A 23,345-nucleotide genomic window follows, 5' to 3' on the forward strand; every position below is an offset into this window, starting at 1 on the left:
TGTGCATGAAAGCTAACCACAACATGAAGAAGCTTCTGTGAAAATTAAGCATATGTAAAGGTGTATGCATGGTACTTGAAATTTAAAAGGTATTTGTAGTAACAATGTAAAAAAAGTAATGGTCCCTCTGTAATCTACCTATTTTAATCCTAGTAGCAGATAAATATAAACAGCAACCCAGATAGCAAGCAATAATGCTGCAAGTTTAACAATGACTTGCTAAGCTATTGCTAGACTTCACAAGACTTCACTATAAGCTTCACAAGTTTGTTGCACCATTGCAGCAAGTCCACATTGCATGACTGCAGATCAACTTTCTTTGCAAACATCCTGCAAGTCTGCTGCAAGTTCTGATTCAGTTATGTTGTGCAATTATCATCCCACCAGAGGGGTCACTTTGGCTGAATTTTCATGCTGTAGACTTGCAGAACTCTTGATGTAGACTCACCACTATAACTTTGTTCTTGCTAGAGACTTGCCACGTAAATTTACTTCAAATTGGAAAAGTTCCAAATAGAACTTATGCTTCAAGTGCTCTTCAGTGTACAACTTGCCAGTGAAAATGTGCAATTCAACACTGCCACAAATTTGTGGCAAGTTATCCTTGCTATCTAGGAACCCAAGGTTCATATCTCTAACATCTTAGATGTTTCATATAAACAAGCTGTTTATATGATGCAAAATTTGATGTAAGGTCTTACATATTTCAAAGCAGCTAGGAAATACTTTTACTTTGTATTACATTTGCCTGAGCATAATCCCTAAATTAACTTAAGCAGGTAAAGTATAGATATGGCATTTTATCACATGAGTAGAAGAGGGGTACATGGCTTGAATTCTTGCCAGGGTTGATGATAACTTGACATTGTCTATAGGCATCATCCCAACTTGTTTCTTTTCATTTTTCTTACAAAAGCCCCAGTGTGGTTACCTGCTAGTGCTTTGATTCTTGATCTTTCAAAGAGACGTGCAGAACTGTTTTCGTTGTCCCAGTCATCATCATTTGCAAGATCCCATCGGTTATTGATATCATTATATTGCTGCTGAATCTCCAGACTGTCATAGTCTGTTGGTGAAAGTGGACTGCTCATGGTGGCAGTGACAGTGTCAAACCAGATGTAAAATGGAGGCTTCAAAGGCAGTGATTTACCTAGAAGAAAATAAAGAATGTGATTAATGCAGTATTATTTAAGTTGTTTAGTTAAAGTATTTGTAGTGCAAGCCTACCACATTAACCACTTGACCACTAGGCACTTAAACACCCTTAATAACCAGACCAATTTTCAGCTTTCGGGGCTCTCACATTTTGAATGACAATTACTCAGTCATGCAACACTGGACCTATATGAAATTTTTTGTCCTTTTTTTCACACAAATGGAGCTTTCTTTTGGTGGTATTTAATCACCACTGGGTTTTTTATTTTTTGTGCTATAAAAGAAAAAATACAGAAAATTCTGTAAAAAAAATGAATTTTTCTTTGTTTCTGTTATAAAATTTAGCAGATTAGTAATTTTTTCTTCATAAATTTTGGCCAAAATTTATACTACTACATATCTTTGGTAAAAATGAGTACAAATTGGTGGATATTATTTGGTCTTTGTGAAAGTTATAGAGTTCACAAGCTATGGTGCCAATATCTGAAAATTGATCACACCTGAAGTACTGACGGCCTATTTGAATTCTTGAGACCCTAACATGCCAGAACAGTACAAATACCCCCAAATGACCCCTTTTTGGAAAGAAGACATTCCAAGGTATTTAGTAAGAGGCATGATGAGTTTTTTGAAGTTGTCATTTTTTCAAACAATTCTTTGCAAAATCAAGATTTTTTTTACTTTTTTTTTTTCTTCACAAAATTGTCATATTATCAGTTTATTTCTCACACAGCATATGCATACCACAAATTACACCCCAAAACACATTCTGCTATTACTCCCGAGTACGGCGATACCACATGTGTGAGACCTTTACACAGTGTGGCCACATACAGAGGCCTAACATGCAGGGAGCGCCATCAGGCGTTCTGGAGCACCCAGGACAATTCTGACATTTCTCTCCTACATGTAAAAATCATCATTTATTTGCTAGAAAATTACATAGAACCCCAAAACATTATATATGTTTTTTTAGCAAACACCCTGGAGAATACAATGGTGGTCATTGCAACTTTTTATCTCACACGGTATTTGCGTAGCAATTTTTCGAATGCTTTTTTTTGGAAAAAAAACAGTTTTGTGCTTAAAAAAAAGTGTAAAGTTAGCCCAATTTTTGCATAATGTGAAAGATGAAGTTACACCGAGTAATTCGATACCCAACATGTCACTCTTCAAAATTGCACAGGCTCGTGAAATGGCGCCAAACGTCGCTACTTAAAAATCCCCATAGGCGACGATTTTTTTTTTTTTTTACTGGTTATATGTTTTGAGTTACAGAGGAGGTCTATGGCTATAATTATTGCTCTTGCTCTAACGTTCGCAGCGATACCTCACATGTGTGGTTTCAACACCGTTTTCATATGTGGGCGGGACTTATGTATGCGTTTGCTTCTGCATGCGAGCACATGGGGACAGGGGCGCTTTAAAAAAAAAAAAAAATTATTGTTAATTTTACTTTATTTATTTTAGTTTGACATTTTTTTCCCCAAAAATAAATTTTTTGATCACTTTTATTCCTATTACAAGGAATGTAAACATCCCTTGTAATAGGAATATGGCATGACACCTCTAAGCTGGGAAGCCTGAAAAAAAAAAAAAAAAAAAAAGATTCTGGATTTGATTGTATTGGCGAGTCGGTAGAAGCACCGGAGGGCGGCGGGAGGGGGGGGGGGTGTCTATGGCTGGGTATTGCAGGGTATCACCGACTATCGCTGGGTATGGCTGGGTATCTCAGAGTATGGCTGGGTATCTCAGAGTATGGCGTTGCAGAGTATTGCGTTGCAGAGCATTGCAGGATATTGGAGGGTGTTGCAGAGTGTTGCACAGTATTGGCGGGTGTTGCAGAGCATTGCAGAATGTTGCAGGGTATTGGTGGGTGTTGCAGAGCATTGCAGAGTGTTGCAGGGTATTGGCGGGTGTTGCAGAGCGTTGCAGGGTATTGCAGAGTGTTGCAGGGTATTGCAGAGTGTTGCAGGGTGTTGCAGAGTAATGCAGAGTAATGGCAGGGTATTGATGGGTTAATTTTCGGTGAGCAGCGATGTGGGCACTGCAGATACAGCCCACATCGCTGCTGACACCGATCTCTTCCCCCTCCGCTGTTCCGATCGGTACAGAGAGGGGGAGGGAGGAACCGGCGTCATAACATGACGCCGGTTTGTTTACAAGTGATCACTCCGTCATTTGACGGAGCGATCACGTGGTAAACGGCCGCTATGAGCGGCCGTTTACCGTGATCCATGATGCGCCGGGTCCTATGGACCCGGCGGTCACGGATGCTCTTGAGTGCATGCCCCAGGGGGCACGCAAGAGCGGAATTCTGGGAGGACGTCATATGACGGCCTCCCAGAGTTAAGAAACCGCCCTGTAGCCGTCATTCGACTATAGGGCGGTTGTTAAGTGGTTAAGGTTGCTAGGTAAAACAAATTTAAATGATAGTTTTTATTAAGGTTTTTGCATGTTTACAACCATCCATGCACAGAGAAAGAAGAAAAAAAATACATACAATAAATTGCGATGCATAATACCCCAGATAGCAAGGATAACTTGCCACAAATGTGTGGCAGTTTTGAATTGTAAGCCTCTTAACTTGCTGCACATTTTCACTGCCAAGTTGTACACTCGCAGAGGCACTTGAAGCCAAAGTTCTAGTTGACACTTTTCAAATTTGAAGCAAATTTGCATGGCAAGTCTCTAGCAAGAGCAAAGTTGCAGTGGTGAGTCTACAGCAAGAGGTCTACAGCATGAAAATTCAGCCACAGTGACCCCTGTGGTGGGATGACTATTGCACAACATAACTGAACCAGAACTTGCAGCAGACTTGCAGAATGTTTTCAAAGAAAGTTGATCTGGAGTCAATGCAATGCGGACTTGCTGCAATTGTGCATTAAACTTGTGAAGCCTGGCGAGTTTAGCAATAGCTTAGCAAGTCATTTTCAAACTTGCAGCACAATTGCTTGCTATCTGGGATTTTAATTTTATCTTCAGTGTTCTTCTTGGAGGTTTCCTCAATATCTTCGTATGATTTAACTGGGTCTGCAAATATGAAGGTTTCATATGTAAGAAATGCTAGAGGAAAATAAGATGACCATATATACATATTTTGAACCCCAACTTATCTCTCAGTTGGTTGTATGCTTTTGATAAAAAAAATGAAAGAGTAACATCAGTGAAGAGAGATAGTGGCAATACAGAAGAATAGTATTGCAGTTGACACATAGCCGATTCTTTTCTCGCATCCATATATGTCTTTGCTCTGGGCCCCCAAGAACTGTCAACTCAAGCCAGGAGCAATGTGAGGCCTACAGCTGTTTACACGCATTTGCATATATTTACGGCATGTTAACACTGTCTTTGCTATACGTTTTAAACCAATTTATAACCATTGCAGTCGACTGACATGAATAGCAAAATGCAGGTTCTTGGAACATAAGTTTAAATAAGCCTTTTTACACTTGGATAGCAAGACAAGGGTTGCACAAAAAGGATCAACATCGTAAAGAGGATATAAACAAATAACAGCTCTCTCTTTATCTGACTGTTTTTTATCAAGTCACCAACCTGTTTTGTTAGGGTTGGAGTGACACTAATAAGGATGGTTTTAAGTCCCACTCTACCTGTTAAGCTACCCCGGTTGGGAGCTGTTATTTGTTTATATCCCCTTTGTACACTTCTTAAGGGCCGGTTCACACTGCAGGCGAGGCGAGGCGACTCCGACTTGCCTCGCCGCGACCTGCCGCGACCTCAGCGGCAACTTGCAGATGACTTCTGTATAGAAGTCAATGCAAGTCGCCCCGAGGTCGCCCAAAAGTAGTACAGGAACCTTTTTTCTGAGTCGGAGCGACTCGAGTCGCTCCTCTCAGAACGGTTCCATTGTACAGAACGGGGGCGACTTGCGAGAGCGAGGCGAGGCGAGTCGTGTCGCCTCGCATCGCCCGCTGTGTGAACCGGCTCTAATGCAGAATATGATGTGAAACAGACAAATAATGTAATACTGATATTTTATATTGCACGTTCTGCATTTTTCTTACAGAAAAGTACTTACAAGGTGAACAAACCCTAAAAGCCAATACATAACTGATGGCTGCTGTCCACACAGACACCATACTTTATTCTACGATTCGTACATCAGCTTAAAACGTGATCATTTACTTTCACACCAAAATCTGATGTTTTTATTGGTATTAGACTGTAGTTAAGTGCAGTGGCAGCTGGTGAAGTTTTAGGATGGGGGGCACCAGACCCCGCCCTTCATTTTTGGCCCCTCCCACTTGGTGAAAATGGGTGAAATTTGAGCAAAATAGTGGGCGTGGCTCTAAGGTGGTGTGGTTAGCGTCTGAGATGAACGAGGGATGGAGGGAGAGGGACGAGAGGAATGAAGGGACAGCAGGCCCAGATCCTACACAACAATAGAAATGTGTATTCTAGAAAGTTTAACAATGAGCAGATAAAGATACTCCAAACACCTGGTGTTAGCACTTTAATCATCCCAGGACCATGGTTGTTGTGGTGTCAGGATGATTGAAGCACTTTATTTATATTATTACATTGTAATATAAAATGAAATCATTCAACTCACCATAATGCAGAATCAGTGGGAGCCCTGAGCGTGTCACTAGCTACGTCGCCTACAACCAGATGCCATCAGGCATCCCCAGCAGAGTCCGTCCTTACATCAGGTGTCCCCAGCGGAGTCCCTCCTTACATGCAACCTGTGTCACATGAAATGCAGCCTCTATCACATAAAATGCAGCCTCTGCCCCCCCCCCCCAATTCAGCCTGCCTGTGTCCCATTAAATGCAGACTCTGCCCCCCCATGCAGCCTGTGTCTCCCCCCCCCAATTGTTCAGCGTCCGAACACAGTGCACTTAAGGAACTTTTTAACTTTCTTTGTATTTTTTTTTTAAAGGGCCAGTAATAAAATCAAATTATTATTTATTTTTTATTTTATTTTTTGTGGCTGCCACTGGTTAAGTGTAAACCTGGCTTCAGTTACAGTATTTTCCATAAGGCTTGGTTCACACTGCTGCGGGGGGAGATCCGGATGTGATTCGCACCGCACTGCAGTGCAAATCACATCCGATCTCCGTAGCGATGCGAGTTCAGCCATACAGATAGTATCGGCTGAATTCGCATCGCTCCCGCAGCAAACTCGCACGGGACCCTTTTTTTGGTCCGCAGCAGAATCGGATCGCATGGGTGTTCACACCATGCGATCCGATTCCTGTGCGAGTGTGCAGATCGCACTGCGATATGCGGACGGATCTGGGGGTGTCATTAACATATCATTGACACTCCCAGCCGTCCGCATAGGGCAGTGTGAACTGCCGGCGGGAGGTATGCGATGCGGGAAAACGCCGCGGATTTGCGGCGTTCCCGCATTGCTATAGTGTGAACCCAGCCTAAAACTGCAAACACCTGTGTTTTTAAGTGTGTTTGAATAATGCTGTGGATATATTTAGAATATCTGGTGCTCTTTGTTTGATATAATGGTCAAGAAGTGAACAATGTCAGTGGAGAAACACTTTAGCACATTTACATTGAATTACAAATATATTTCATGTGTATTTTTGTGTGCTTTGACCCAAAGATCAAAAATATATCAACATGTAAAAGTTAATGGTAATAAAAAGACATTCAAACATAATATTAATACAATGAGGAGTATCACAGAAATAGGGTGTCCACATGGTTGTCTTTATGATGTCTATGATATTTTCCATATAGGGTTATACCTAACCATCCCCCATATTCTCCTATAGATCTAAAATCATAAGTATCATAGCTTTTATTTTGTGTTGAAGGAAGTCTTGTGTTGAAGGAAGACTTTTTCAACTAGAACACGAGTGCAATATAGTGCACCTTACAGTTTAGATGTGCAGTCTACCTTAGTTTTTTTTAATCTTTATTTTTGTGCCAAGAACATTCTGAGCAAATACAGAAAATACATGTTGGTCCTGACAGAAAAGTTATTTCCTTGTCACTTTGTGTGAGCTGCACAGAGGAATATCTTCCTTCCTAGCTATCTTCTGGAATCTACCTGTCACAGATCGGCTGCGGTACTGATCTGTGTCTTACCTGTTACTGCTGTAGGTTGGCTGGTTCCTGTTCTTCCACAGCTTGTGTTCAGCTGTTGCTGCACCCAGCAGTTATGGGTGTTGCCGGCTTCACCTGTTGCCTTTTATATACTTCCTTCCTGCTACTTCCTGTCCAGCCTCCCATGTGCTTCTCTAGTTAAGTTCCACACAGACCAGTTTCTGGTTGCTTGAGCAACACTTCTCTCTGAGCGCTCTTTGTGCAACCCGACCTCTCGTGAACTGATCTCTTGTGTACCAACTCGGCTAGTTCTCCTGACTACATTGTCTGCTGCCCGCCCTGACCTTGGCTCGCTATCTGGCTCGTCTTTGCTTCATCCATCCATCCGTGTCTGACAGTGTCTTCTTGTTCACCCCTAGTGAGCAGGGTGAACCCGGGGGTTGTGACCTGGGGTCAGCACGCAGCTAATCCCAAACCCTCGTGAGGAGGTCCCTGGCAGAATACCAGCTGGCCCTTAGACTCCATGCCCTGGGGATCCCGTATAACCTGATTGCCTGTGGGTTCACTGTAATAGTACCGTGATAGTTTGCGCAAGCCATGAGCTCCTCAGAGAGTCAGCTACTGGCCGAGGATCAAATGCAACATCTAGTTCAGAAACGTAATTCCCAGCAAGCAAATCAAGAGCAAATAATGCTGGTTCTACAGGATCTTGTTTCCCATCTGTATTGTCTGCTACTTCAGCACCTCCCATTCCTGCTTCTGCTGCTCCCGTGTTACCTGCTACACCTGGCAATCCCTACTTGCATCTGCTGTGGCCACCTCATTTTTCTGGCGACCCTAAGGCTTGTCAGGGCTTCATTAATCAGTGTTCCATCCACTTTGAACTTTCCAGCCACCATTTTCCGACTAATCACACCAGTCGCATATATCATCTCTTTCCTTTCCGGTGATGTTCTAGCTTGGGCCTCCCCACTCTGGGTATCACACGATTCTATCACCCCTGACCTCCAGCCCTTTTTGGATGCATTCCGGAAAACTTGATGAGCCCTGCAGAGTGTCTGCTGCTGCTGGGGCCCTCCTTAATCTTCGTCAGAAAGGAATGACAGTCGACCAATACGCAGTTAAATTCCGTACGCTGGCTGCTGAACCCAAATGGAATAATGAGGCCATTACTGCTACCTTCTGGCAAGGCCTATCTGAGCGTGTAAAGGATGAAATCACTGGATGCACCATTCCTACAACATTCGATGATTTAATCGCATTGAGCATTCAAATAGACATTCGCTTCCAGGAGCGAGCCCTGGAGAAATCCAGATCCCGTCATCCCCCTACTGGCCGTCCAGCACAGGTATTCCAAAGACCTGTGGAATCCTCTCCGTCTTCAACCTCTCACATGCTGGAAGTACCTATGCAGCTTGGGTGAATTCGCCTCACTCCAGAGGAATGTGCCCGGCGCATGGGATTGGGCTTGTGCCTTTGTGGCTATAAAAGGACATCTTTTAAACTCCTGTCCAGTCCTTCTGGGAAATTCCCGGGTCTAGGTCACTCAGAGGGAGGTGATCTAGACCGATCCTTTAATTTTGTCCACTTCCCTCGTTTCACCCTTCCTGTGGCTATCCACTTGGCTCAAAATGCCTAACTCTCTGCATACGTGGACTCTGGAGCTGCCAGGAATTTCATTGAACAATCTTTGGCTTCCGAGTTGGGCATTTCCTTTGTTGCCTTGGCTACACCCCTCTCTGTGACCGCAGTAGATGGCTCCTTCTTGCCAATGAGCTCAGTCCGGTTTAAAACCCCTCCTATTGTGTTATGCATTGGGGTTTTGCATGGTGAGGAACTCTTTCCTAATTCTGCCTAAATCCCCCAGTCCCATCATCCGGGGCTTTCCATGGTTGCAGAAACACTCCCTGCATCTTGATTGGAACTCTGGACAAGTATTGGCTTGGGGTCCTCAGTGTCAGCAACAATGTATTTCCTAGGTACTACCACCTCCTCCCATTCCTCTGGCCGAAACCTCTACTACACCCATGTTGCCTTCCCAATATCAGTCTTTGAGATGTTTTCTGTAAAAAGTCCGCTGATCGCTTTCCTCCTCACAGAGACTATGACTGCTCCATTGATCTTTTACCTGGGACCTCTCCTCCCCAAGTCCGTGTCTACCCTCTATCTATCCCCGAGACACAAGCCATGTCTGAATACATGTGGGAAAACCTGCAAAAGTGTTTCATCAGGAAATCAAACTCAGCCGCCGGAGCCTGTTTTTCTTTGTAGAGAGCAACAACTACGGGGGCCTTAACGCCATCTCCACGAAGAACCAATACCCTCTTCCTTTAATTTCCAAACTCTGACAGACTGCGGGGTTCTAGTGTTTTTACCAAAATGGATCTTAGAGGGGCCTACAATTTAATAAGAATCTGTGAAGGAGATAAGTGGAATGCCGCCTTTAACACCAGGGATGGACATTATGAATATCTTGTGAAGCCCTTTGGCTTGTGCAATGCCCCAGCTGTCTTCCAAAACATTGTTAATGAGATCTTCCGCGACCTTCTGTATGTCGGTATATCTGGGTGATATTCTTATTTTATTATTGATTCTGAGAATCACCTTGATCCTGGTCCCATCATCCCTCCGCATTATATTCTAGCCACTACTCAGCTACGGTCTACACACCCTCCTCCAGGTAAAACTTTTGTATTTCCTGCACTTCGTCCCAAACTCCTTGCTTGGGCACATGACTCCAAGTTTTCTGGACATTCTGGCATACTCCATACTTGTGACCTTCTTCAGCATCATTACTGGTGGCCTTCGCTTCGTAAGGATGTCAAGGAGTACTTTCAAGCTGGTATGGTTTGTGTACTATCCAAATCTTCCACGTCTGCCCCAGCTGGGCTGCTTCTGCCCTTACCAGTTCCGGATATACCTTGGTGTTGTATTTGCATGGATTTTATCTTGGATCTGTCCCCCCCTCAACAGGTTCTACAGTCATCTGTGTAGTGGTGGATCGGTTCTCCAAAATGTGTCACTTGATTCCTTTCCCAGGCCTACCTTCTGCTCCCAGTCTTGCCACAACTTTCATTAAGGAGATCGTTCGTCTTCATGGGATGCCTTCACATATCGTCTCTGACAGAGGCGTTCAATTTACTGCTCAATTTTGGAGAGCCTTGGCCAGCTCCTTTGGCATTAAATTGGATCTCTCATCTGCCTTTCATCCCCAGTCCAATGGGCAAACGGAACGTGTCAATCAAAATGTAGAACGTTTTCTCCATGCCTTCATCTCAACCCACCAAGATGACTGGGTGGACCTTTTGCCCTGGGCGGAGTTCGCCTTAAACCGTCACTCCAATGCCAGTTCTGGAAAATCTCCTTTCTTCACTGTTTACAGGCAACATCCATCTGTTCCCTTTCCTGTTTCCATTTCTCTTGTACCAACGGCAGCTGAAACCCAAAGGTCCTTCAACTCAATCTGGAAAGAAGTCTGAGAATCTTCATCTAGCTGCTTCCAGGCATAAAACTGCAGCAGATCGTCATTGCCGTCCGGCTCTTAAGTTCCTGCCTGGCGATAGAGTTTGACTCGCTACCAAGCACATCCGACTTGGGTGCCCTCAATGAAATTTGTCCCTCGCTTCATTGGTCTATTTCCCATTCTCAAATAGATCAGTCCAGTTGCTTTCAAGCTTTGTCTGCCCTCTCATCTCCGGATCCCAAATGCCTTCCATGTTTACCCACTCAGGCCACTTGTCCTCAATTGCTTCTCTTGACCCTTCTTATCTTCCTGCGGCTGATACCCCGGATCTGTATGAGATTAACCACTTGACCACTGGGTACTTAAACACCCTTCCTGCCCAGACCAATTTTCAGCTTTCGGTGCTCTCACATTTTGAATGACAATTACTCAGTCATGCAACACTGGACCTATATGAAATTTTTGTCCTTTTTTTCACACAAATGGAGCTTTCTTTTGGTGGTATTTAATCACCGCTGGGTTTTTTATTTTTTGTGCTATAAAAGAAAAAATACAGAAAATTCTGTAAAAAAATGAATTTTTCTTCATTTCTGTTATAAAATTTAGCAGATTAGTAATTTTTTCTTCATAATTTTTGGCCAAAATTTATACCACTACATATCTTTGGTAAAAATAAGTACAAATTGGTGGATATTATTTGGTCTTTGTGAAAGTTATAGAGTCCACAAGCTGTGGTGCCAATATCTGAAAATTGATCACACCTGAAGTACTGACGGCCTATTTCAATTCTTGAGACCCTAACATGCCAGAAAAGTACAAATACCCCCCAAATGACCCCTTTTTGGAAAGAAGACATTCCAAGGTATTTAGTAAGAGGCATGATGAGTTTTTTGAAGTTGTCATTTTTTCCCACAATTCTTTGCAAAATTAAGATTTTTTTTACTTTATTTTTTTTCTTCACAAAATTGTCATATTATCAGTTTATTTCTCACACAGCATATGCATACCACAAATTACACCCCAAAACACATTCTGCTATTACTCCCGAGTACGGCGATACCACATGTGTGAGACTTTTACACAGTGTGGCCACATACAGAGGCCCAACATGCAGGGAGCGCCATCAGGCGTTCTTGAGCACCCAGGACAATTCTGACATTTCTCTCCTACATGTAAAAATCATCATTTATTTGCTAGTAAATTACATCGAATCCCAAAACATTATATATGTTTTTTTAGCAAACCCCCTGGAGAATACAATGGTGGTTGTTGCAACTTTTTATCTCGCACTGTATTTGCGCAGCAATTTTTCGAATGCTTTTTTTTGGAAAAAAAAACAGTTTTGTGCTTAAAAAAAAACAAAAAAACACAAAAAACAATGGCGCCAAACGTCGCTACTTAAAAATCCCCATAGGCGACGATTTTTTTTTTTTTTTACTGGTTATATGTTTTGAGTTACAGAGGAGGTCTAGGACTAGAATTAATGCTCTCGCTCTAACGTTCGCAGCGATACCTCACATGTGTGGTTTGAACACCGTTTTCATATGTGGGCGGGACTTAGGTATGCGTTCGCTTCTGCATGCGAGCACATGGGGACAGGGGCGCTTTAAAAAAAAAAAAAAATGTTATTGTTCATTTTACTTTATTTATTTTAGTTTGACATTTTTTTTTCCCAAAAATAAATTTTTTGATCACTTTTATTCCTATTACAAGGAATGTAAACATCCCTTGTAATAGGAATATGGCATGTCAGGTCCTCTTTACAGTGAAATATGGGGTCAATAAGACCCACATCTCACCTCTAAGCTGGGAAGCTTGAAAAAAAAAAAAAAAGATTCTGGATTTGATCGTATTGGCGAGTCGGTAGAAGCACCGGTGGGCGGCGGGAGGGGGGGGGGTGTCTATGGCTGGGTATTGCAGGGTATCACCGACTATGGCTGGGTATGGCTGGGTATCTCAGAGTATGGCGTTGCAGAGTATTGCGTTGCAGAGCATTGCAGGATATTGTCGGGTGTTGCAGAGCATTGCAGAGTGTTGCACGGTATTGGCGGGTGTTGCAGAGCATTGCAGAGCGTTGCAGAGCATTGCAGAGTGTTGCAGAGCGTTGCAGAGTGTTGCAGAGCATTGCAGAGTGTTGCAGGGTATTGCACGGTAATGCACGGTAATGCAGAGTATTGCAGGGTATTGCAGAGTATTGCAGGGTATTGCAGGGTTATTGCAGGGTTATTGCAGGGTTAATTTTAGGTGAGCAGCGATGTGGGCACTGCAGATGCAGCCCACATCGCTGCTGACACCGATCTCTTCCCCCCTCCGCTGTTCCGATCGGTACAGAGAGGGGGAGGGAGGAACCGGCGTCATAACATGACGCCGGTTTGTTTACAAGTGATCACTCCGTCATTTGACGGAGCGATCACGTGGTAAACGGCCGCTATGAGCGGCCGTTTACTGTGATCCGTGATGCGCCGGGTCCTTTGGACCCGGCGGTCGCGGATGCTCTCGAGTGCGCGCCCCAGGGGGCGTGCGAGAGTGGAATTCTGGGAGGACGTCATATGACGGCCTCCCAGAGTTAAGAAACCGCCCTGAAGCCGTCATTCGGCTATAGGGCGGTTATTAAGTTGTTAAAGAAATATTGGACTCCAAATACTCAAGGGAAGCTACTCTATCTCATTGATTGGAAGGGCTATGGTCCGGAGGACAGGTCTTGGGTTCCTGTCACCGATGTCTCAGCCCCACGTTTGGTGACCAGATTCCATCAGAAATTTCCCTCCAAGCCTGCCCCCAGATGTGTAGGGGGACGTCGTAAGTGGGGGTTACTGCCACAGATCGGCTGCAGTGCTGATCTGTGTCTTACCTGTTACTGCTGTAGGTTGGCTGGTTCCTGTTGTGCCACAGCTTGTGTTCAGCTCTTGCTGCACTCAGCAGTTATGGGTGTCGCCGGCTTCACCTGCTGTCTTTTATATACTTCCTTCCTGCTAAAAACAATTTTTATAATTTTTTCACACAAATAGAGCTTTCTTTTGGTGGTATTAAAACACCACTGGGTTTTTTTTTATGACAAATGAAAAAAAGAGCAAAAATTTTGAAAAAAAAATGTAGTTTCCATGAAAATATTTAGCAAATAAGTTATTTTTGTTTATAAATTTGTGCCAAAATATATATTGCTAAATATCTTTGGTAAAAATAACCCAAATTAGTGGACATTTAGTCTGTGAAAGTTATAGTCTAAAAGCTATGGTGGCAATCACTGAAAATTGATCACACCTGATGCACTGACTGCCTATCTCATTTCTTGAGGACAATAAAAATACCCCCCCAATTGACGCTTTGAAAAGTAGACAGTTCAAGGTATTTAGTAAGAGGCATGGGGAGTTTTTTGAAGTTGTATTTTTTTTCCCCACAATTCTTGGGAAAAATAATATATATATATATATATATATATATATATTTTTTTTTTTTTAACACAAAATTGTCATAATAACAAGTTATTTTTCACACACAGCATATGCATACTTCCAAATACACCCAAAAATATATTCTGCTACTCCTCCCGAGTATGGCTATACCATATGTGTGAGCCTTTCACAGCCTGGCCACATAGAGAAGTCCATCATGCAGGGAGCACCATCAGGCGTTCTAGGAGCATAAATTACAGATAAAATTTCCTAACGACCTATTATACTTTTGAAGGCCCTGGATCACCAGGACAATAGAATTACCCACAAAATGACCCCATTTTGGAAAGCAAAATACCCCAACATATACTCTAGGCATTATGAGTCTTTTTTTCCACAAGTTTTTGAAATATGTGGAAAGAAAATGAATTTTTTTTTTTTTATACAAAGTCAATTTATAAAATACCGTATTTATCGGCGTATAACACTCACTTTTTTCCCCTTAAAATCAGGGGAAAATTGTGCGTGTTATACGACGATCCCCCCGCGATTTCCGCGTGATTTTTGGGCTCTGGGCAGCTTTCAGCAGCCTTCGGCCCTTCTCGCGGCTTTTGGCCCGCCTTCGGCCCTTCTCGGCGGCCGAAAACCGCAGAGAATGCCCGAGAGCGTCCGAAAGCCGCTGAGTACAGCCGAAGCCGAGGCGGCCGAAAGCCGCCGGGTACGGCCGAGGCGGCCGAAAGCCGCCGAGAACTTCCGGGCGCTGCCGAGATGTCCTGTGTCCTATGTCCTGCGCCATTTTTAAAAACAAAAGCTGACTCACTGAGGGAACAACAATGCACAAGGCTGGAATGACGGACAAACTGCATGACGGACAGGCTGCATGACAATGCTGCATGGCGGACAGGCTGCAATGACAAGGCTCAATGACGGACAGGCTGCATGACAAGGCTGCAATGATGGACAGGCTGCATGACAAGGCTGCAAATGACACTGACAAGGCTTCAGATTGACACTGATAAGGCTGCATTGATGGGCATTTAAATGTAAGTTTTTCTCCTTAAAATTCCCTCCTAAACTTGGGGTGCGTGTTATACGCCGGCGCGTGTTATACGCCAATAAATACGGTATTTCTAACACATAGCATATACATAACAACAATTACACCCCAAAATATTCTGCTACTCCCCCCAAGTATGGCGATACCACTGCCTGGCCACATACAGAGGCCCAACATGCAGGGAGCACTGTCAGGCTTTCTAGGAGTATAAATTACACATCTAAATTAATTCCTGTATATCATACTTTTGAAGGTTCTGGAGCACCAGGACAGTGGAATTAACTACAAAATGACCAGATAGGTACTCATGTACACTAATGGGCTAGAGACAGGTATTCGGGTACTCTAATGGGCTTGCCTGCATACCAACTGCGCTTCAAGCCTCGTTCTGAGCAATCTCCACCGCTGCTTCTTACCATCCAGTGGTGTTTGTATCAAGCACAGAGCGCTTATCAAGTAGGAATGGACTGACGAAACTGATGACTACCACTACGCTGGGATTTAACCAATGCTTAGTTATGACATCACAAATGTGAATTGCCTCCATTAAAAAGTGTTAAACTTGTCCTATATCTGCACCAGGAGGCACCTCTCCCCTTGTGTCTTTCAGTGTACCTGATGAATCCCCTGATGAAGTCACGTGACCCGTGACGAACACGAGTCGGGACACAGCAACCAGGAAGTGACGTAGACCGAGCCCGCAGCTCGTTTATACACTGCTTGTACTGTTTGTTTGTGAGTATTTTGAAACTGTTTTAATAACAATAAACCTGTTGAAGCACTTTACACTATGGAGTATTCTTCCTCCATCTCTGCTTAAACCCATGTATATGTCATACCACTGAGGAACCCTGACTGCCATACCACAGAGGAAACCCCCTTAAAGGGACCATATCATTGGTCAGGACCTGGGCACCCCACATTAAAGGGAAAACTCCGCTAAAAGGATCCCAAAAAGCTCTCTATATATACACTGTTACCTTACAGCGGTAAGGTAAGGGGACATCCATTACTGGTATATACGGGACCACCAAGGCCATATCCCCTTCCACCAGCACCACTGCCCTTCCCATTGCAACAGCTCCACATCGTATATCTTGTTGAAGAAGTCACATCCTATGCGATTTTGAGAATAATCGCAGCACTTTGCACTGAAAACTGACTTTGTGTCTGATACACTTATATTTTTTGTCACTTAATTATCATTTATGTTTGAAGGTTTGCCTATGTGCACCACAGCTGAACACTTGCACTTTATGCGATTTTAGGATCGCAACACGCTGCACTTTTGAATGTTATATTGTGTTTTTTCTTTTTTCTTGTTTTTATTGTTTCACGGTTTCATGTTATAGATTTTACACTAATAGCAACGAGCATTATTGTTTTATCAGCCACAGCGGCACATTGGAATATTTGCACTTTTATGCGACTACAGGATCGCAACACGTTGCACTTTGGATTTTAAATGAATTTTCACTATTTTATGTATTTATGTTGTGGACTATTAGTAGAAATGAGTGTTGCTGTTTAAACTAGTCACATAGACATACCCAGACCTGTATTGTTTACTGGATATCCCCCCATTGCGAATTTTATATACTGCTTTTATCAATAGATATATCCTCTTTGTGTACAGCGCACCACTACCTTTCTTATTCAATGCTTAGTTATGACATCACAAATGTGAATTGCCTCCATTAAAAAGTGTTAAACTTGTCCTATATCTGCACCAGGAGGCACCTCTCCCCTTGTGTCTTTCAGTGTACTGGAACATGGTTTCTGTTCCTCCCTGATGGCAGCCTTGAGTGTGGGACCCCCTATCACCATCCCCCATGGTCCTTGGACTTTAATATATTACAAGACTATGGACTCTTGTCATGTTATTTTAATTGTGCATAAAATCAATATGCTTTTAACTTATACTATCTAACATTGTGGGATACCTATTGCTCTAGTCCCCTTGCGCCTTTACTTGTATATAACAGGTACTCGGGTACTCTGAAGACCTGCAGTTAAAGTACTCAGGTACTCTGGGCTGGAGATAGGTACTTGGGTGCTCTGGGTTGAAGACAGTTACTCGAGTACTCCGATGAGCTGCAGACAGTTACTTGAGTACTCTGATGTGCTGCAGATAGGTCCTTGGGTACTCTGGGCTGGAGACAGGCACTCAGGTACTCTAATGGTCTGCAGATAGGTACTCAGGGCTGGGGACAGGCACTCAGGTACTCTGATGGGCTGGTGACAGGTACTCGGTTACTCTGAGGGGTTGTGACAGGTAATTGGGTACTCTGATGGGCTGGCAACAAGTACTCGGGTACTCTGATGGGCTGGTGACAGGTACTGGGGTACTCTGGGTCGGTGGGGATTAGGGATGAGCCGAACACCCCCCGGTTCGGTTCGCACCAGAACTTTCGAACGGACCCCACGTTCGTTACGAACGTTAGAACCCCATTGAAGTCTATGGGACTCGAACGTTCAAAATGGAAAGTGCTTATTTTAACGGCTAATATGCAAGATATTGTCCTAAAAAGGGTTTGGGGACCTGACTCCTGCCTCAGGGGACATGGGTCAATGCAAAAAAAAGTTTTAAAAACGGCCGTTTTGGCGGGAGCACTGATTTTAATGACGATTAAAGTGAAAAAAAAGTGAAATATTCCTTAAAATATGGTGCCTGGGGGGTGTCTGTAGTATGCCTGTGAAGTGCCACGTGTTTCCCGTGTTTAGAACAGTCCCTGCACAAGATGACATTAAACGGAAATAACACCATTTAAAACTGCTTGCGGTTTTAATGTTATATCTGGTTCCTGCAATATGGTTGAAAATCATTCAGAAAAATGGCATGGGTAGCCCTCCCTGCCCATTACCAGCCTATTTGGGTCTTGTACGCATATTAAGGGGAACCCTGTACCCATATTAAAAAAAGGAAATGCGTGTGGCCCCCAGGCCCTATATACTCAGAACAGCAGTATACAGGCGGTGCAAACAAGACAGGGACTGTGTAGGTTTGTTGTGGTAAGTTGAATCTGTTTGTAATTTTCAACTGGTACATTTTTAAAGTGTAGCTCCAGTCAAAAAAACTATTTTTAAGCTTTTTGGAAAACATAGGGAAGGGTTATCACCCCTGTATAATTTGTTTTGTCGTCCATCTTTTTTCATCTCACTTGCTGCTGTCTCCTTGCGTTTGCAAGTAGGAGATGTTTGTAAGTTGGATGTTTGAAAGTAGGGGCTATATGCTCTGCAGAAATGGCGGAACAAGGTGTTGGTTTTGCCACAACATTGTAAGCCCTCAAAGTGACTCTTGGTGGGCGCTGGAGCGCCCTGCTGTGAACGATTATATCAAGAATTGTAATTACATGCCATTGTTGAACAGTGGTAGAAAAATTTACCTTTGGTGGTTGTGGTGCTGGTGCCACAACACTATAAGTCCTCACCGTTACTCTGGGTGGGCACAGGAAGGGGCCCTCCTGTGAAATATTATATCAAGAATTGTAATTACATGTCCCTGTTAAACAGGGGCAGAAAAATTGGGCCTTAGGCACTGGTGCCATCACACTGCAACCTCTGCCATATACTCTAGTTTTATTGCAGGAATTAGCCCTGCTGCAAAGCATTGCATCAAAAATTGTACTTAAACGCCCCTGTTAAACAGGGGCAGAAAAATTGGGCTGCTGGCATCACCCAGAACCAAAAATGTTCTTCCAACATATCAGCGGAGGAGGAAGAGGATAGACAATCAACATAACAGGACAGTCACTCAGCATCAGCATAGGCAGTCTTGAAGGGATGTGATATTTAAAAAAAAATTATTTGGTTACATCAGCTTCAGGTGCTTGGTAGCTGTGGGTGATCCAAGACTGATTCATCTTGATGAAGGTCAGTCGATCAACTGATTCGGTGGACAGGCGCACCCTGTGATCGGTAACAAAGCCACCAGCAGCACTGAAGGTGCGTTCCGAAAGAACGCTGGATGCAGGACAGGCCAGTAGCTCAATTGCATACTGTGCAAGCTCTGGCCAGTGATCCATCCTCAAGACCCAGTAAGCCAGAGGATTTTCGGTGGGAAAGGTGTCCAAGTCTGACCTTGCCCCTAGGTATTCCTGGACCATGTAAATAAGACGCTGGCGATGGGTGCTGGAACCAATCATACCTTGGGGCTGCGGACTAAAAAATTGTCTGAAAGCATCAGTCAGACGGCCACCTTCTCCACCGCTCCTTCTGACTGATGCCTCAGCAACACGTTGTCCAGGACCAGGAGTTTGTGACCTCCCAGTCTCTGGGAACGCGTTGCACAGAGCTTTCTGCAAGGCCTTCCGGAGATGTCTCATCCTCTGCTCCCTCTGCGATGGCAAGATAAGGTCGGCAACCTTACCCTTGTACCGTGGATCAAGGAGAGTGGCCAGCCAGTAATGGTCCCTCTCCTTGATCCGAAGAATACGAGGATCCCTCGCGCAGGCTTTGCAGGATCAGGGAGGCCATGCAGCGTAGGTTAGCTGAGGCATTCGGTCCGGTGTCCTCTGGGTCACTAAGGACAACATGATCCGCAGCTACCTCCTCCCAGCCACGTACAAGTCCACGTGTTTCTTGGGACTGTAAATCATCCCTATAAGACTGCTGCTGCTGATGCTGATGCTGAGTGCCAGCCTCCACCTCCATGCTGACACAATCATCCTCCTCCTCCTCTTCCTCCTCCTCACCCTCTTCCTGTGTGATGGGTGGCACAGCAGGAACACTGTCTGTATAAAGGGGGCCTTGAGAGGCAAGGAAGTCCTCCTCTTCCTGCCTCTGTTCTGCCTCAAGTGCCCTGTCCATTATTCCACGCAGCGTATGCTCCAAGAGGTGGACAAGAGGTACAGTGTCACTGATGCATGCACTGTCACTGCTCACCATCCTTGTGGCCTCCTCAAACGGTGACAGGACAGTGCATGCATCCCTGATCATGCCCCACTGGCGTGGTGAGAAAAAACCAAGCTCCCCTGACCCTGTCCTGGTGCCGTAGTCGCACAGGTACTCATTGATGGCCCTCTGCTGCGTGTGCAGCCGCTGCAGCATGGCCAATGTTGAGTTCCATCTGGTGGGCATGTCACATATAAGGCAGTTCTTGGGCAGGTTCAACTCCTTTTGGAGCTCAGCCAGCCGAGCACAGGCATTAAATGATCGGCGGAAATGCACACAGACTTTCCTGGCCTGCTTCAGGACATCATGTAAGCCGGGGTACCTGCCCAAGAACCGCTGCACCACCAGGTTAAGGACGTGAGCTACACAGGGCACATGGGTCAGTTGTCCCTGTCGGAGGGCGGAGAGGAGGTTGGTGCCATTGTCGCAAACCACCATTCCTGGCTTAAGCTGGCGTGGCGTCAACCACCTCTCGGCCTGCCCCTGCAGAGCTGACAAAACATCCGCCCCAGTGTGGCTCCTGTCCCCCAAACAAACCAGCGCAAGCACGGCATGGCATCGTTTTGCCTGCGTACTTGCGTAGCCCCTGCAACGCCTACGGAGCACCGCTGGTTCTGAGGACAGAGCACTGGAAGAGGCCATGGAGGAAGAAGAAGAGGAGGGGGTGGAGGAGAGAGGTGTGTCACAACCAATAGTAGCATTTTGGAGGCGTGGTGGCGGAACAACCTCCAACACTACTGCACCTTATCCTGCATCCTTCCCAGCAGCCAGAAGAGTGACCCAATGGGCCGTGAAAGACAGGTAACGTCCCTGTCCATGCCTGCTGGACCATGAGTCAGCGGTAATATGCACATTACCGCTGACCGCCCTGTCCAGCGAGGCAAGGACATTGCCTTCCACATGCCGGTAGAGAGCCGGAATCGCCTTCTGTGAGTGGCGTTTGGGGACCTGCCACTGAGGAACCGCACATTGTACAAACTCACAGGAGGAGGCCGAGTCTACCAACTGAAAAGGCAGCAGTTGAAGTGCTAGTAATTTAGCCAAGCTAGCATTCAACCGCTGGGCATGTGGATGGCTGGGAGTAAACTTCTTCCACCGGTCCAGCAGCTGGGGCAGGGACATTTGCCTGCTATAATCGGACGTGGATGTACCACTAGCAGAGTTCCCGGAAGCACTTGGCTGTGACACACCTAATTCTACACCTTCATTCCTCTCAGAGCAGGTTTCAGAGAGGACTGAAGGTCTAGTGGGGTTGGAGATGCCAGCTGATGAGGAGAAAGGAGAGGTCCGCTTTGTTCTTTGGTGTGGGTCTTTGAGGTACGCTTGCCAACGAGCTGCATGGCAGGTCAACATATGTCTGGTCAAGCATGTGGTGCCCAAGCGGCTGATGTTTTGGCCACGTGAGATACGCTTGAGACATATGTTGCAAATAGCAGCGGTGCGATCTGATGCACTCGTCTCAAAAAAGGCCCACACCAAAGAACTTTTAGAATAACGCGCAGAGGAAGCGCTCTGCGCAGGCGGAGCTCTGCGGTGTGATTCAGTCGGTGTGCTGCCCCTAAGCTGGCCCCCGGAGGGCATCCTGCCTCGTTGGACATGTGCCTCCTCCTCCTCCTCCTCCTCCTCCCTCCTTCCAGGCACCCACGTGGAGTCAGTGCCCTCATCATCCCCTCCCTCTTCATCGCTGTAGCAAACCTGGCAGTATGCTGCAGCTTGTGGAACATGACTGCCAGATTGCTGTCCTTCCTGAGCATCCCCTCTCTCTGCGCTCACGCTACTGCCTTCCTCTAGCTGAGTGTCATCATCAGAGCCCACCAAACACTGGGCATCCTCCTGGAGCATGTACCCAATACTGTGCTCAAAGAGTTCAGGAGACTCCTCAGGAGGACGTTGTGGGTCTAGGGAAGGAGTCACTGATGATGACATTGAGAGGAGGGAAGACGATGCGTTGGCAGCTGCTTTGCTACTACCCTGAGACTGGGTGAGAGAGGATGAGGAGGATGAAGAGGGCTTGGTCATCCACTCTACCAAGTCGTTGGCATGTTGCGGTTCAACATGTCCAGCTGCAGAAAAGAAGGACAAGCATGTCCCATGGCCACGTGCTGATGACAATGAACCGCGTCCACGACCAGCACTGTTGTCTCTAGACACAGAGCCTGCTTGCCCTCTTTTATCGGCTCGCGCCTGTCTGCCTCTCCTTGCTGGCCTTCCAGACATGGTAATGGCCTGAAGGGAGTTGGGTAAAACAGTAGTTGGGTAGTTTATATTGTGCTGGAGGCACACAACACCCACTAACTCCTGCAGATGCCTTTTTTATAGAACAGCAGAGATAAAGGGGTATATACAGATGTATACTGTGCTGTGCTGGAAGCACACACAACTTCCAATAACTCCTGCAGATGGCAATTGGGCCCAAATAGAGAACAGCTATGTAGGTGGATTATAGCGGCATGTACTGGGTACAGAGCACGCAGACAGCACGCACTATCTCCTGACACTACTGACTGCAAGCTCTATTATTAAAGATGGACCACTAGCTATATAGGTGAGGTGAATATCACGGTGTATACTGCGGTCAGGGCACGCAGACAATAACCAGAAAACAGCAGAGTTAAAGGGGTATATACAGATGTATACTGTGCTGTGCTGGAAGCACACACAACTTCCAATAACTCCTGCAGATGGCAATTGGGCTCAAATAGAGAACAGCTATGTAGGTGGATTATAGCGGTATGTACTGGGTACAGAGCACGCAGACAGCACGCACTATCTCCTGACACTACTGACTGCAAGCTCTATTATTAAAGATGGACCACTAGCTATATAGGTGAGGTGAATATCACGGTGTATACTGCGGTCAGGGCACGCAGACAATAACCAGAAAACAGCAGAGTTAAAGGGGTATATACAGATGTATACTGTGCTGTGCTGGAAGCACACACAACTTCCAATAACTCCTGCAGATGGCAATTGGGCTCAAATAGAGAACAGCTATGTAGGTGGATTATAGCGGTATGTACTGGGTACAGAGCACGCAGACAGCACGCACTATCTCCTGACACTACTGACTGCAAGCTCTATTATTAAAGATGGACCACTAGCTATATAGGTGAGGTGAATATCACGGTGTATACTGCGGTCAGGGCACGCAGACAATAACCAGAAAACAGCAGAGTTAAAGGGGTATATACAGATGTATACTGTGCTGTGCTGGAAGCACACACAACTTCCAATAACTCCTGTAGATGGCAATTGGGCTCAAATAGAGAACAGCTATGTAGGTGGATTATAGCGGTATGTACTGGGTACAGAGCACGCAGACAGCACGCACTATCTCCTAACACTACTGACT

At 45.2% G+C, this 23,345-nt stretch overlaps 1 protein-coding gene across 1 annotated transcript in view; it reads right to left on the minus strand.

Moving 5' to 3' along the window:
• The window catches only part of LOC143933943 (spectrin beta chain, non-erythrocytic 1-like), a gene marked incomplete in the record, with an annotated part of 1,131,488 nt that overhangs the window by 758,440 nt on the left and 349,703 nt on the right, over positions 1-23,345 (minus strand). Inside the window, 1 exon segment of the mRNA XM_077457128.1 lies at positions 932-1,150. Within this exon segment, the coding sequence (XP_077313254.1) occupies positions 932-1,091 (160 nt within the window).

The sequence above is a fragment of the Lithobates pipiens genome, unplaced genomic scaffold, assembly GCF_037356315.1.
Source record: "Lithobates pipiens isolate NorthernLeopardFrog02 unplaced genomic scaffold, aLitPip1_a1.2 Scaffold_10, whole genome shotgun sequence".
In the NCBI taxonomy this organism is placed as follows: Eukaryota; Metazoa; Chordata; class Amphibia; order Anura; family Ranidae; genus Lithobates; species Lithobates pipiens.